The sequence below is a fragment of the Phlebotomus papatasi genome, chromosome 1, assembly GCF_024763615.1.
Source record: "Phlebotomus papatasi isolate M1 chromosome 1, Ppap_2.1, whole genome shotgun sequence".
In the NCBI taxonomy this organism is placed as follows: Eukaryota; Metazoa; Arthropoda; class Insecta; order Diptera; family Psychodidae; genus Phlebotomus; species Phlebotomus papatasi.
Window position 1 is genome coordinate 59,757,617 of NC_077222.1, and position 14,873 is coordinate 59,772,489.

Sequence of the window (14,873 nt, forward strand, 5' to 3'; positions counted from 1 at the left end):
TCTCATAGTTCCTTGCCCTTCGGGAATTCATCCAATATCTTTTTCACGTCATCTCGTTTCTCGAAGGTACATTTTTTGTTATTCTTTTGCATTGTATAATCTTTCGAGTACGTAAAATCTAAAAGTTCATGGAAATTCGAGGAACAAAAAAGGTGGCCGAAATTGCAAGTTGGCCGGAATTTGGCACACTTACCCTAATAAAAAAAAACTTTCAATTTCCTCACGAGACTTTCTAAGGCACCCCTCTAATTCTTAAGATGCGTTTTGTCCTTATCTATCAAATTTTCGCGTTGAAGAAATGAAAATGCTTTTTTAATTCCTTTAGACACTTTCTGGGGCGCCCAATTGTTCTAAAGGCTTTTTTGGCGCCCTTAAAGCTCTCAAAATGCATTTTCCCTTATAATTTTTCCAGATTTCATGTTGAAGTAAAAAGAAAGCCTTTAAATTCCTTCACGTGCTTTCTGGGGGTGCCTAATTACTTCCAGGACTTTCCTGATGCCCTCCTTGCTCCTAAAATGCATTTTGTCCTTATATTCTTTCAAGATTTTGCGTTGAATTAAAAAAAAAACTTTAAATACTAAATTAAACTTGTACTGAAAATATGCACAGCTCTAACATAAGATGGTTCTGATTGTGTATAAAAATCGTACTTCTCAGATATTGTGCTTAAAATTTGTATAGCTTAAACATGAAACGGTTTGTAGTTTGTATTGTGCTTTAAAAGCGCACAGCTGTTAAACATAAAAGGATTAAGATGAAAAAACAGTTAAAAATTTAGATTCCATTTTGTTTGAGCTATGCAGGACTTATGCTCAATTTTAACGATTTTAATCTTCAGCTATGCTCGGTTGTGCCGGTTGTGCACCATCTGTTTTAAGAAGTCTAACCGCTACGCATGTTTTCAGAACTATTTTAATCAAAATACCATTCTTCAAAATTTTGAATGTTTACTGTTCATCAACATTGAGTACTACATTCCTTGAAAAGGAGGAGCTTCCACTTTTGCGTTTAACTATTATTAAAAAATAATTAAATTAATAAAGTCGAAGACGGGAACAAATAATATAGGTTAAATATGTCTTTTTGGTAACACTGTGCTTTCGAACAATTTTTACCGTGATAAGGGCGCCTTCGCAGTACAAACGCACCCCCTGCATAAGTGTCTAGATACGCCACTGGTCATCTACAGTAGACTCTCTCTCAATCGGGAATATGGGGCAAAATGTCATCCGGTTTAGCGATAGATTTGGGTATCAGAATCATTGTAAATTCCACAAAAAACGCTCAATTATAAAGAATCACGATAAAATAGGAAGAACTATAGCGAATTTGAGCGAATTAGCTTCATAAATAAACGTGAAAATTGTCAACAAAATTTGTCGCCCGATTGATAAAGAGCCGATTGAGTGAGAGTCTACTGTACAATAGAATCTCGCTAATTCGGCTCTTTTAAGATCGGGCTACTTTTTAATTCGAGCAGCAGTTACATTTAAAAAAAAGTTTGTTAACATTTTTCAAGCTTGATTTTGATCACCGAATAAAGCAAATATCCTTAAATTTGCCATGGTTTGTCTTAGTTTTGATGTTATTTTGCATTATTAAGAGGTGTTCATTAAATTTATAATAAATATGAGTATGTAAACTTAATATGTGCATGCAGATGAAAAAAAAATCGTTGCATTTCAAAAAGTTTGTTATCCGAATTTCTTTCTAATTCGGGTAAAAAATAAAAAATCCTGATCAAAAAGGTGTGACAAATATTGCAAGATACCGTCATGATTTTTAATAAATTTGCAGGTTTTAAGAATTCACTAAACATTAAAATTTAGAGAAAATCTAGAAAATTTCATTAAGTCAATTCAGAATAATTATTGCGAAATTTGAAATTTGTGTGAGACTACTAACATTTAAAGAGATTTTTTTGGTAGATATGAATGAGCACTTCAAGATCGATTTAAAGATTTTTAAAGATTTAACGCTTTATACCTCCAGCACACTTTTTAGATCAGGAGAATTTCACAGTCCAATATAGAAAGAGAGAGATATAAAAAAATTTTCGAAAAAGAAAAGACTACCAATTTTGATTTCATGAAATTTTCCTGATCTTAAACAGCTCACTCAACGATTAATCTCAGAATTGAGATTTTAGTTGATTAGTAATTGAACTCCAACAAATTATTTTTATACGAAATTTCAAAAAATTTCAAATTTCAAATTTCAAAAAAAAGCAAAAATATTTCATGAATTCAGTTTCAAAACTATTTAACCATCTAATTTGCGAAACAATATTTTTTAAAGGAATTTTATAGCTTTGTGAGAGAATATCACAGTTTTTTTTAACAGAATTATTCTACAAAAAATTGTCAACCTTTGACAATAAGTCCTTAACAATTCTAAGTTGTTTTATACTTCAAAAATCACATTCGAAATCTACTTAAGACTATGTTGTTTTATTTCATTGAAATCTAATTTAACCGAGGTTTAATATTATGCAGAAGAAATTTGTTAGAAATTGTTTCTTTTAGGATCTCTTAAGTAACTTTACGAAATTTCTCAATTCGGTAAAAACTAAGTTACTTACTTTGGGTAATTTACCAAGTAAATATGAATATTTAGTCGAGTTCGCGATGAATAATGCCCAGCGCACAATAACTTTTGTTTTGTATACATGTTTTCAAAATGTTCTGTGAGAGAAAGCGAGATGACTAGATCTACATTTCATTCACTCTCATTGAAATGTCAAAAACATGTTTACAAAACAAAAGTTGTTGTGCGCTGGTCATAACAATAAATTTTTGTTTGTAATCATGTTTACAAAATTTCCTATAAAAGTGAATGAAATGTAGATCTAGCTATCTCGTTCTCTCATAGAAATTTCGACCAAAATTCTTACAAATAAAAGTTATAGTGCGTTGGGCATAAAAATAAACTAAACAATTTTTGCAATTTTCTGGACATTCATGTAATTTTATACACGTGATGCATTAAAAATGTTGATCAATCGAATAAAATAAAAAAAAAACTCTCGAAAATTAGTATAGTGACACCGGACAATATAAGGGTTTGCAAACATTTTAGAATAATAGTCAGCTGTGTTCTTGAATTATCACCACTTCCATAACTTTCAAAATAACAGAAAAATATGCTAAGAAAATGAAAACGTTTGAACAACTGAGTTTGACAATTTTTCGAATATTTTCAATGTAACAATTATTGAGATACGTTAGAAACATTTTTCTTAATTTTTTCAAGCAATGTTGTTTTACGACATGTTTTGTAAAGTTCTCTAAAGAAATAAATTAGTACGTTCATTTGGTAACTTCTGAGAACTTTTTCGAAATTTTAAAATCAACATTATTCAATCCAATATCTCTATAATATTTTATCAGTACCAACACGATTTGAATCTTTACTGAAAGTTTCCATACCTTTCTCTTCGTGTAAATCATCTGTGGATTTTCCTGTCGGACTAGATTTGCCAGAAGTGGTGGAACCTTCACCACTTTCAACGATAGCTGACTTATCAGGAACCAATAGCTGCTGTCCAGGATAGATAAATGAGCTCACCAGCCTGTTGAGCTTCGACAATTCAGAGGGTGTCGTATCAAATCGTGCTGCCACTGATGTCAAAGTATCTCGATCTCCAACCTGAAAATCCCAATGGTATCACTATTAGAATCATATCAACAGTAGGTATATAATAAAATTACGAAATTACTCACTGTATAAGTTGTTGTTGGAATTGGAGGGGCTTTCTTCCTCTCTGCATCTGCAAGAAGTGTAAAAAAAAAATAAATATGAAAAATGAGAAATCACACTGAACAAGATAAATGTCACATTGATAACAAAAGACACAGTTATTGTAAGCTCTATTTATGATTCACCGGCGAGTTTCGTCTGATAATCGAATATTTCGTAATCTTCACTCAAATTGATTGATTCGGTATTTAGTAGAAAATAAATTAGATAATCTCTTCTATGTCGTCGATATATAAAAATTCTCCTTTCTTCATTCATGGTTAAACTAGCACTGATGCTCAGTTATTGCAAATGACAAAATGGCAATATGAGATTACAGAATCGGCATAGTAATTCTAGGAAATGCTCTTCCGAGAGTGTAAAATTCAATACAACACTAAGATAAATTTTGGTCTACGGTGTACACATATTAGGATTTGTTTTAACACCAAAATCTAACAACCTTATAAACCAAACTTTTTTGAATGTGAATTTTAAAAGCTTAACGGAGTTTGAGATACTTCGTACGTTATAAATTTTAGAAATAAGATTTATAGGATTTAAAGGAAAGAATCCCAATAATATTATTTTAAAATTAAAAAATTAGTGACAGTTTTAGAAATAAGAGCGATAAATAAATATAAAACCAAAAATTGTATAACAAGCTGCAACATTAAACGTCATTCAAACCCGTTGGCACTGAAAACAGCCCGAGAAATTGGCGCCAAAAACTCTGTAACTTATTGGAAAGAAATCTTCTGAGGGTATTGAAATTTTCTGTATGCATGAAGCCATTTCGTGCGATTTCTTCGGTTCCTAAAAATATGCAAAATCCCGGGACTCTCTGTATGTAATAGTTTTTAACAGAATTATCATGCCTCAATCTTTGGATGGTATAAATTGGAGATGAGATTCTTAACAATCTCACCAATTTAACTTAAATTTTTGGTGTTAATCCAAACCTTATAATTACACTTATTAGTCCAGACTTTGAGATCTCTTTCTCTTGGTGTATTGAGAATGCAATATTTTGTTTATACTGATACAGCATTTGTCATAAACGTATTGCTATACAGTCTCTCTCTCTCTTTATAACTCTATTTCTTTCTTTCTATCACTCTTTCTCAATTATTACCTCTTGATAAGCGTTCAACACTATCAATTCTGCCCTCAACTTTCGATTTGAGTGAGTCCAAATCAAATGGAGCCAAACCATGATCCACACTCCTTGATTTACTCCTGCAAAGAAAAAGAGACAAGAAAAAAATAGAGGTCATGTACATCGTATCTAATATCTCTGGTGATTAAAAATACTTTTGTAGATTATATGCGAAAAACCCCTTGGGCAAAAAATACCACATAAAAAAAATCATTCTCTCTCTCATGGTCCAACACAATAAATATATAGCAAACCACATTGGACACGTTTATCTCACTTCGCCACCTTACCTTTTGCCAACCCTTCTGATGTTGATTAAATCGAAATCTATGTCAAGGTCATGTTAAGAGCCACATACTTTCCACAAGATAAAGAAATTGATTTTCAATATCAAACATGCAAATACACTAAATAACACCACAAATGGAACCACTTCCCCCATCCCAAGAAAGGCAATAAACGCTTATATTATTGCCATGAATTGAGATATTTTCTACTATATACTAATGCTCAAATTGTTTGGTGCAAAAATATATATAGCATAGGAGTGCAAAAAGATGGAAATAAACTATTGATAAAAATATCCGTACCATGCAAATTTTTTGAGAAAGTGTTTTGTGTGAATTAATTAGGTCATGCACACAGTTTATTTGACAAATTCATTAGCACAAAAAAATAATATACTTTAATGCGCTAAAAGCTAAAAACTATAAAGATTTTTTTTGCTGACGCCAGGCGAGAAAATAAAATTAAAAAAAAACTGACACTTACCGAAAGACTGGACCTCCAGTGCGAGATAAAATATCAACATCAGCCTGACTTGATCTACGAGACCTATATATTGCATCGTGCAAAAGAGTAAAGGAAAAAAAGAGCAGGAAGAAAAAATAAAAATAAATAAAAATTGCAAACTCAGAAAAGACAGATAAAAAGAAAAAAAAATAAAAAGAAAAAAAATGTTAATAAATGTGCGCAAATGAAATTTATGCAAATGATCTATGTGATTTGGTGCTAAAATGAAAGCGATAACAAGCAGAAAGTGCAAAATACATTTCACCAATGAATATATTTAGCAATCTCAAGTTTAAAATTAAATGAAACTGATGGTACATTTTGCAGAAACTCAATTAATTTTACCATATCATTTTGAGAAATATATATGCCCCAGATGATTTTAAACATTTTAAACATACAATTTTCAACGCTGTTTTAGTACAAATATTTTAATTTAATTTAATATTGAAATTAATTTTAAAATATCTTTGATATTAATTCCGCCCCCATACGGCCATATCGCCGTCTTGAAGTCGATTCGAACTTATTGCTCTAATCAAAATTATAGATCTTTAACCTGACTATTGATGAGAGGTTACGATTTCGCTTCCGACCATTCATATAAATGATTTTTAAAGGTAGGGTTATATATTCTGAACCCTAAATTACTTGAAAGATCCCTTTGTCGAAAGAACCAAAATATTCGTTTGCGGATGATCTATAAGATATTGTAAATTTGAAAAATCTTTATAATCTTGTAGGTCAATTTTTCTAGGTCGATTTTTACAAATCGCATATCTTTATATCAATATTGAAGCAAATTTCCTACGCTTGAGTAGGAAAAACTCTTCAATATGGACATGCATTTCTCTATTTACTCTAGTGTGTAATAGAAGTTATTTCGAATGTAAGGATTACTCCTTCTTGGTCTTCTTTTTTTTGTCCATCTGAAACAGTGACGAAATCTCAAAATTCTAATTTTAGTTAAACTACCCCACTGTACCCCACATTTAGTTTGTATTTGCAATTGATGCAAATAATGTGAAAAATGCAAATATGACAAACGCAGATCGGTTATGCACGAAAGGCAAAGAGCTCTTCCACTGTTTTTGTTATCTAAAAATTCGAAATCAACATTAAGACGACGGTGGTCGCAGACAATGTTTTCAATTCAAAATTAAAAGGAAAAGGGCATTTTTTAATTGGGGTAGCTTTGAAATTGGGCCTGTTTCTCCTACTTAGGTGAGATTCTTAACAATCTCACCTACTATAATCCTAACAAAATCTCATGTCGTCCGATCGACCTCAAACTTGGCCAAAACGTGTTTCAGCACTTCCTGATCACGAATATATATGTGGCTATTTTACGTTCCCGGCCGGCCGGCCGGCCGCTCTTTGGAGCTTAATAGCTCCTAAACTAAAAAATATATCGACTTGCGGTTTTCGGCAAAGGTTATATATCGGGTGAAAATTGCAACTTGGTGCATTGACCCCCCACCCCCCACCCCTCCTTCCGCCATTTTGAAGACCCCCCTTTTTTTGTTTTCTCAATAGCTCCGCCCCTATGGCATCGAGCGGGCTCAAATTTTAGTATGTTATAGCTGGACCTTAGAGCTTTCCATCAATATCAAACTTAAGGTCCCCCGACCCCCCTGACCCGAGCTATAAGGGTCCAAAAAAAATTTCTTAAAATGGCCATAACTCCGGTTCTAATTGTCAGAATTTAAAAAGTGAGGGCGTTTTGGAAAGCTCTCGTGAAATGCCACCTCTCCTTCTAACATCACAAGTTCATAAAACCACCGCTAGGGGCGTTTTTTTTAAAAAGAAAATTTTTAAATCTTATAAGTTAAATAACTCAAAAATTCCATTGTGCATCGGGCTGAAATTTTAGTATGTTGTAGCCGTTGATTATACCTATCAAACAAAAAAAACCTTAAGTCGATCCATAACCCCTGACCCGAGCTATAAGGGGTCAAAGTTTGAACATTGACCGGCCTCTATCTCCGGTTCTAACTAACATAGCGACCTAAATTTTACCTTTTTGGTTTCGTCTCGATGAGCACTTTCAGATGGAAGTTCAAAAATCCACCACAGGTGGCGCTGTGATAGCGTCAAAATTCATCGAAATTCAAAGTCACTTTTCTCAAAAACGGCATTGTGCAAGTTAATGAAATTTTAGTATGTTGTAGTCCAGTCTAGGACGTTTCCAAAATGGTGCGTATGTGCGCTGTGGTTTCAATAGAACCGGAGATATGTAGGATTCGAAACAACGTTGAATATTGAGGTAATACTTCTTTAAATTTCACAAATAACTATATTTCAGGGATATGTAATTCACAATTGAATAAAATGCGTCTTCATTCTTTGATTAATTGCACAGGACTAAATTTTGTCACCAAACGGGCTACTACATTTTCATATAACAATAAATTATTTCCCACACGGCCCTTCCTGATATCTAGTGTCCCCCTGGACAACTTCCTGGCCAGTACTTCATTGAATCGGCGGCCGTCATGGTTTGTTCAGGTCCTTCTCCAGTTCCAATCTTCCTCATCTTATAGCGGTTGTGAGGTAGTATTTCTGTTATTTCATATGGTCCAACAAATTTTGCTTTGAATTTGTTACCAACATCAAATTGGGTTTTGCTGATGGCGACCAAATCTCCAATCTGATACTCATGGGCTCTTCTACTTCGGAGATTATAAGATCGTCTATTTTCGTCTTGAATCTTGGCAATATTTTGCCTTGCCAAATCTCGTAATGCACATCTCTGCTTGTCAAAGTCTTCTCTCACCTCTTCTTCCAAGACTTCCACAATTTTTATATCTTCAGGATGTCGCATCTTTACACCAACGAGCAATTCAAATGGTGTCATCTGAATACTTCTTTGATATGAAGAATTCAGGTACTGTTGTACCTTTGGCACAAACTTAAACCATTCATCAGGTTTCTGAATCGATAACTTTGTTAAAGCTGGGATTACGATTCGGTGAATCCTCTCCACCTGACCGTTACCTCTCGGAACTCCAGTTGCCACATGATGCAACTCAACTTTGTTGTCTTCACAGTATTTCTTGAAGTTATTCGCTGTGAATGCTGTACCTCTGTCTGTAATAATGCGCCTTGGAAAGCCAAACACTTCGAAGATCACAGACAACTTCTTGAGAGTCTCATCACACGTCGTAGATTTTACCGCAAAGATCCACACGAACTTTGAGAACGCATCCACAACAGTCAATAAATAGTTATAGCACTTCCGCGTTGATGGCATAGGCCCTAGATGGTCTACATGCAAAGTATCGAAGGGATTTTCGCCTTTGGGAATCGGCATCAACTCACCATCTCGTTTGCCCTTCTTCTTCTCAGCTAAAATGCATGGGACGCAACTGCTGATACACTGCCGGATCTTGTCATCAACGTCAGGAATGTATAGATCACTTCCAATCAATTCCTTAGTCTTTTTCACACCAAAATGTCCTCGGCAGTGGAATTGACTCACAATCTCCATTTGCATTGTTTTCGGAACAACTAATTTACGTTTACCATCTTCTTCCACGTAAATTATGTCTCGCTCACACACATAGTTTTGATATGGTGCAACTTGTAGAGCAGCTCTAATTGCCTCAATTTCACCATCATGTCTTTGAGCAGCTCTTATCTTAGTAGTGACATCATCATCGCTTTTCATCATCATCACATTGGCACGCGATATCGCATCAACATGGATCATCTTCTCTCCTGGACGATGTTCTATGGTAAATTCATATTCACTCAACTGCAATACCCATCGTGTAATCCTCGGATGGATATCTCTTTTGCTCATGGTCATCTTAAACGCTGCACAATCGGTAACCAATTTGAATTTAATCCCCAGTAGATAAACACGATACTTCCTTATCGTCTCAATAACTGCCAGAAATTCCAATTCATAAGAATGGTAGTTTCTTTCTGCATCATTTGTTGTGCGACTGTAAAAGTTACAGGGATGCATTTTCCCATCGTCCTTGCTACGCTGCATCAGAATACCAGCGATGCCGTCTTTGCACGCATCTGTGTGCACTTCAGTCTCATCTTCCGGATGGTACATCTTCAGAACAGGGTAACTGGAAAGCGTCATCTTGAGCAAATTAAATGCCCTTTTCTGGTCTTCCCCAAATTCAAATTTACTTCCCTTTTTCAGCATGGTACTCAATGGTCGGGAAATAACTGCGAAGTCTCTCACAAATTTCCTGAAGTAAGATGCCAGTCCATAAAAGCGTTGGAGTTGCTTTACCGTCTTTGGCTCAGGATACTTCACCAGTTTCTCGATCTTATTTGCAGATGGCTGCACCTTCCCCTCACTGATAACATAACCTAGATATTCCACTTGACGTTTCAAGAATGAGCACTTCTTGAAGTTGAATATCAGTCCATTTTTCTCCGCAACCTCAAACACACGTCTTAATTTGCTGAGTCCTTCTTCTTCGTCTTGAGATGGTATGATTAAATCGTCCACAAAAGTAAGAACCACACCTTCCTTGATCAAATCCTTCAATACATGGTTAATGAAGCGACAAAAGTTGTTTCCACTGGTGCACAAACCAAAAGGTGTTTTGTTGAACTCATATTGTCCATCATGTGAGACAAAAGACGTGTACTTCTTGCTTTCTTCCTCAACAGGTACGTGAAAATAAGAGTTTTTCAGGTCTAGTGTTGAGAATACACGTGCACCTGACAACTTGTCCACTTGGTCCTCAATAATCGGCATCGGGAATCTATCACGAATCATCCTTTCATTCAGTTTACGATAATCCACGCACATCCGATACGATCCATCTTTCTTCTTTGCCAATACGATTGGACTTGAGAATTCACTGGTGGATGGACGAATAACGTCTTCTGCAAGCCACTGGGTAATCTGCTCCTCAACTACCCTCTTCTCCAGTGGTGCTAATCGGCGAGGATGTTGATAAATCGGAGATTCATCAGACAACTCAATCTTTGTTTGCACGACAATATTCTCGGGATTTTTGGGTGAATAACTGGAAATCAGCTGTTCAATTTCTTCACGATATTTTCCCGTGACATCGACCTCAATCTCATCACATTGGATCTGCATTATCCAATTTTCGTCTTCAGAAGTGTTTTGTTTCGAGTTTCCCGTTTCTGGAGCTTCGATACCCACTCGATCACGTGGTCGTATCGTCACATTACCAGGCGTTATCGTGTAATGCACTGCCTTCAGGAAGTTTCTGCCAATTAGCAAAGTTGCTTCCATGGCTCCTTCGGGAACAACATGGCACTCTATTTGATATTTTGTGCCATCAACGTCAACATTCAGTGTTGTTTTGGCTAATGCATGGGTGATAGCACCACCAAAACCTCGGATTCTTCGGGATGAGAGCTGGTGACTCTCACACTGGTCCTTGATCGACTTGTAAGTATTTTCTTTAATCAAAGATAAGTCACTGTAGCTGTCAATGACCCCACAGAGCTTCTTCTCCCCAATATTGACTTGCAAAACATCAAGTTCATCATCAGCTGACTGGATGATATTGACCTTTCCGTCATTCTTTTTCTCAGACTTCTCAGCTTTCGCCTTTTTCTTACAATTTCGGGATATATGGTCAAATCCATTGCATCTAAAACACTTTGGTCCTTTCTCTTTGTCTGGACATTCCAAGGATTTGTGACCAGGATCACCACAATTGTAACAAACAACCGGTTTTTGGGCTTCTCCGCGAGATTTCTGGGAACCACTGGCGACTTTTTTAAGATTCTCGTCTTTTTTCTTTGCGTCTTTGAGTTTAAGTTGCAGTTTTTCGTATACCTCGATACGAGATTTCAACTCTTCAACTGACTTCGCTCCATAGAGCTGAGATTTGTTCTGGACATTGTCATCAATGCCATCACAAATGTGCTCACATATCGTTGCCTCGTCAAGGCTACCCATCCTGCCCAATCTCTGCATTTCATAGACAAAATCCAAGAACTTTTCATCGGCTTTTTTCTTGCGATTTGTCATGCGTCTATGCACATCGAGAGAACTTAATTTTTGGGCAAACTCCGTTCTCAGGGCATCTCTCAAGGTCTTCCAATCCTTGATGCCCGTTGTTGCAAAAATGAATTTACGAGCAGTGCCTATCAACAATTTTTTGCAATACATTAATTTTTGGATGTCGTTCCATCCAAGCGTCATTGCGGTGTCTTCGAATTCCTCCAACCACACCTCAACGTCCTGCGATTCTTCTGCGCCAAATTTCTCTAGAGATTCTTCTACATCGCGCAGGCTAAACATCTTGTAAACGTTTGGAACAAGCATATTGGGAATAGTTGGGACTGGGACATCTTCAAGAGAAGCATTGGTACTAGGACCACATGCACCGTCACTTTGGGTATCATTTTCATCCTTATCAAATTGCACAATGCGCTGTGCTAGCTCCTCTTTGGAACCTTCACAAGGTAAATCCCTCTTTGCGCATTCAGTCATCAACCCTTTCTTGGTGAAATTCTCCACCAATTCCTGAACACTTGACATTTTCGTCGTTTGCAGTGTTGCCTCAGTTCGTCGTTATGCAACAATTGCCGTCGTTCGTCGTTAGAAAAATAGTCGCCGTCGTCTTATGCAACTTTTTTTTTTTTTTCGTCTTATGCAACTTTTTTTTTTTTTTTTTCGTCTTATGCAACTCTTGCCGTCTTTCGTCCTGCGTCTTCGAGGTTTTTATTTTCACTAGAACACTCTTTTGTGCTTTTTGCACCGTCTTTCGTCTATATTTGTTCTTTTAACGTCTTTCACAATATTTTTCACGTCTCTTCATCAGTTTTTTTTTTCACTCACTTTTTCGTCAGCATCCTCAATATTCCACGTTTTTCGTTTTCTTTCCCAACAATTTTCTACCCATCCCGGTTGAGCCCCCATGTAGGATTCGAAACAACGTTGAATATTGAGGTAATACTTCTTTAAATTTCACAAATAACTATATTTCAGGGATATGTAATTCACAATTGAATAAAATGCGTCTTCATTCTTTGATTAATTGCACAGGACTAAATTTTGTCACCAAACGGGCTACTACATTTTCATATAACAATAAATTATTTCCCACAGATATGAGGGGTCAAAGTTCACAAAATTCAAAAAATCATATCTCCGGTTCTATGTGACCGATTTTGATGAATGAGGGCTTAAACGAAAGATCTCACCAAATGCTACAACTTTCTAGAATATTTGAACTTCGTGGGACCAACACCAGGGGCGCCACAGTCGAAAAACCAATTTCAATATCACATAACCTCAATTATCTCGACTGTCGCTGAACCGATTTTGATGATTACTTCGACATAATTGTAGAGCACATTTGTCTCTACATTTCGTCCATACATCATTTTCCGATCAGACTACGCTATCACTCCGATTTTGCCGTTTAAGTGTGAAAAAATTGATTTTTCCCATAATAACGCTTTGAAAGCACTCAGATGCCAATTTGACTGCCTCTACTCCACCAAGACACTTAAAATAGGGTTTTAAATGGAAAGTCTCTCAAAATACAACAATTCTTTGATATAGTTGAAGTTCAACAAATGACTACTTGGGGAACTCTGGATGAAAAAACGAGTTAAGAAACAAAAAATCTCGCTTATCTTGGCTTCTGAGTAATCGATGAGATCATGTTCTATGGGAAAATTATAGACAACATTCTGGTCTACATTTCACCCATATAACACTTTTGTGCCAGTTCATCCAAATCCTTGATATTTTGGTTTAAATACAAAATTTGTATAATTTCACGAATTTGATTCAAGATAACTGAATGGCGTCTCCCAACTTCAGCTCCAAATCGAATTTGCATGCACTCCGAGTTAGCTCACGTTAAGAATCTCACCTACATAAGCCGGTTAGGATTATCTGTCCCTTTTAAATGAAACTGGACCTTATCACAATTTAATTTAGCTTCGCAAACCAATTTGGAAGCTATATTACTTTATGGACTCAATTCCATTTAAAAATAGGAGAAAAAGCCCAAATTTCAAAGCTGCCCTACTTCCCCCTATTATATGGCACAATACAATGCCCTGCATATAAAGAAATTTGCAAATAAAGAATGCCTAAAATTTATTATTGCAAAATGTCGAAAAATAAATTCCAAAACCGGTTTATTGTTAAACAAATCATATTAAGAAAAAATAGAGAAATGAAAGAAATTTAATTTAAAGTTACTGAAAAAAGTGCATTTGTGTTTGGTATTTCAAAATTTTTATATGCGGATTTAAAGTCATAGTATAATTCAATTTATTTATGTTCATATAAGTATGTTTCGTAGCTACAATTTTCACAATTTCTCTTTAATAAAATACATTGTTCTGATAAGAATCCATTAAAATGTTCTTGTGATTTATTCTGCCATTTCAATGCATTGAATACAAAATTCACACCGTAATTTGCATTTCACTCTTCAAGCATTCGAAAAGTATATAAATAATTTCTTTTTACTAAAAGTCTTTTTAAGTCATAAAGTATAAGTTATTGTGAATTTAAAAGAAAATTTGAGATGACCCACTTTCCTCAAATTTTCAATCACATATTCATATTTTTATGTCTAGGAAAATTTCTTGTAGAATTAATCCCCAACAGACGTGTTCCTAATAACACTTTGACTAATTTAACCTGAAACCCAATCGATACAGTAAGACAAATTTGATAAGAAAGCAAAGAATGATTATCCCTATGTGATTAAATGATACAAAAAAGGAACAAGCGGATATGAAATGTAGTAGAATGAATCATTTAGTGGAATTTCCGTAATATCAGTATCTCTTACCAGTAGCCAGCCTTCTTTTTAAATTTCGACAATTGTGTCTCAAGAACCATCTTGTGCGTGATATTTTGCCTGTGACCCCAAAGTAAATTCCTGTCCTTTCGTCTATCGATTGCAATATACCCCAGAAATTGTTAACAAATATCTGGCCTCCAGCAAGACACGTTTTTCTTTTCCTCACAACCTACAGTATATGTTTATATATATCATATATAAACATGACAGAAAATTCTCATTATAGTTTTGAGTACTTCTGCAGACACGACTACCTTATCAAGAGACAAACACAAGAATGTGGACGATATGAGAAGTCATGACGCTAAGAATTTATGACGCATATAATCATTGAGAGAAGTATAATTATTTTTAGTGACATAAATTTCTCCTTCTTTTATTATTTATTTTTC

General features: G+C 35.2%; 1 protein-coding gene across 27 annotated transcripts in view; it reads right to left on the reverse strand.

Moving 5' to 3' along the window:
* Positions 1 to 14,873, reverse strand: part of LOC129809514 (TLD domain-containing protein 2) — a 116,205-nt gene that overhangs the window by 48,465 nt on the left and 52,867 nt on the right. For 13 of the 27 annotated variants that reach the window (XM_055859413.1, XM_055859414.1, XM_055859412.1 and 10 more), the window contains 4 exons: positions 5,669 to 5,731; positions 4,874 to 4,977; positions 3,723 to 3,769; positions 3,429 to 3,648 (listed from right to left, as the gene is read on the reverse strand). In XM_055859413.1, the coding sequence (XP_055715388.1) occupies positions 3,429 to 3,648; positions 3,723 to 3,769; positions 4,874 to 4,977; positions 5,669 to 5,731 (434 nt within the window). Of the gene's footprint in view, positions 1 to 3,428; positions 3,649 to 3,722; positions 3,770 to 3,884; positions 4,138 to 4,873; positions 4,978 to 5,668; positions 5,732 to 14,469; positions 14,651 to 14,873 lie in introns of those variants that run through there. The other 14 variants (XM_055859415.1, XM_055859417.1, XM_055859411.1 and 11 more) reach the window with 5 other exon arrangements.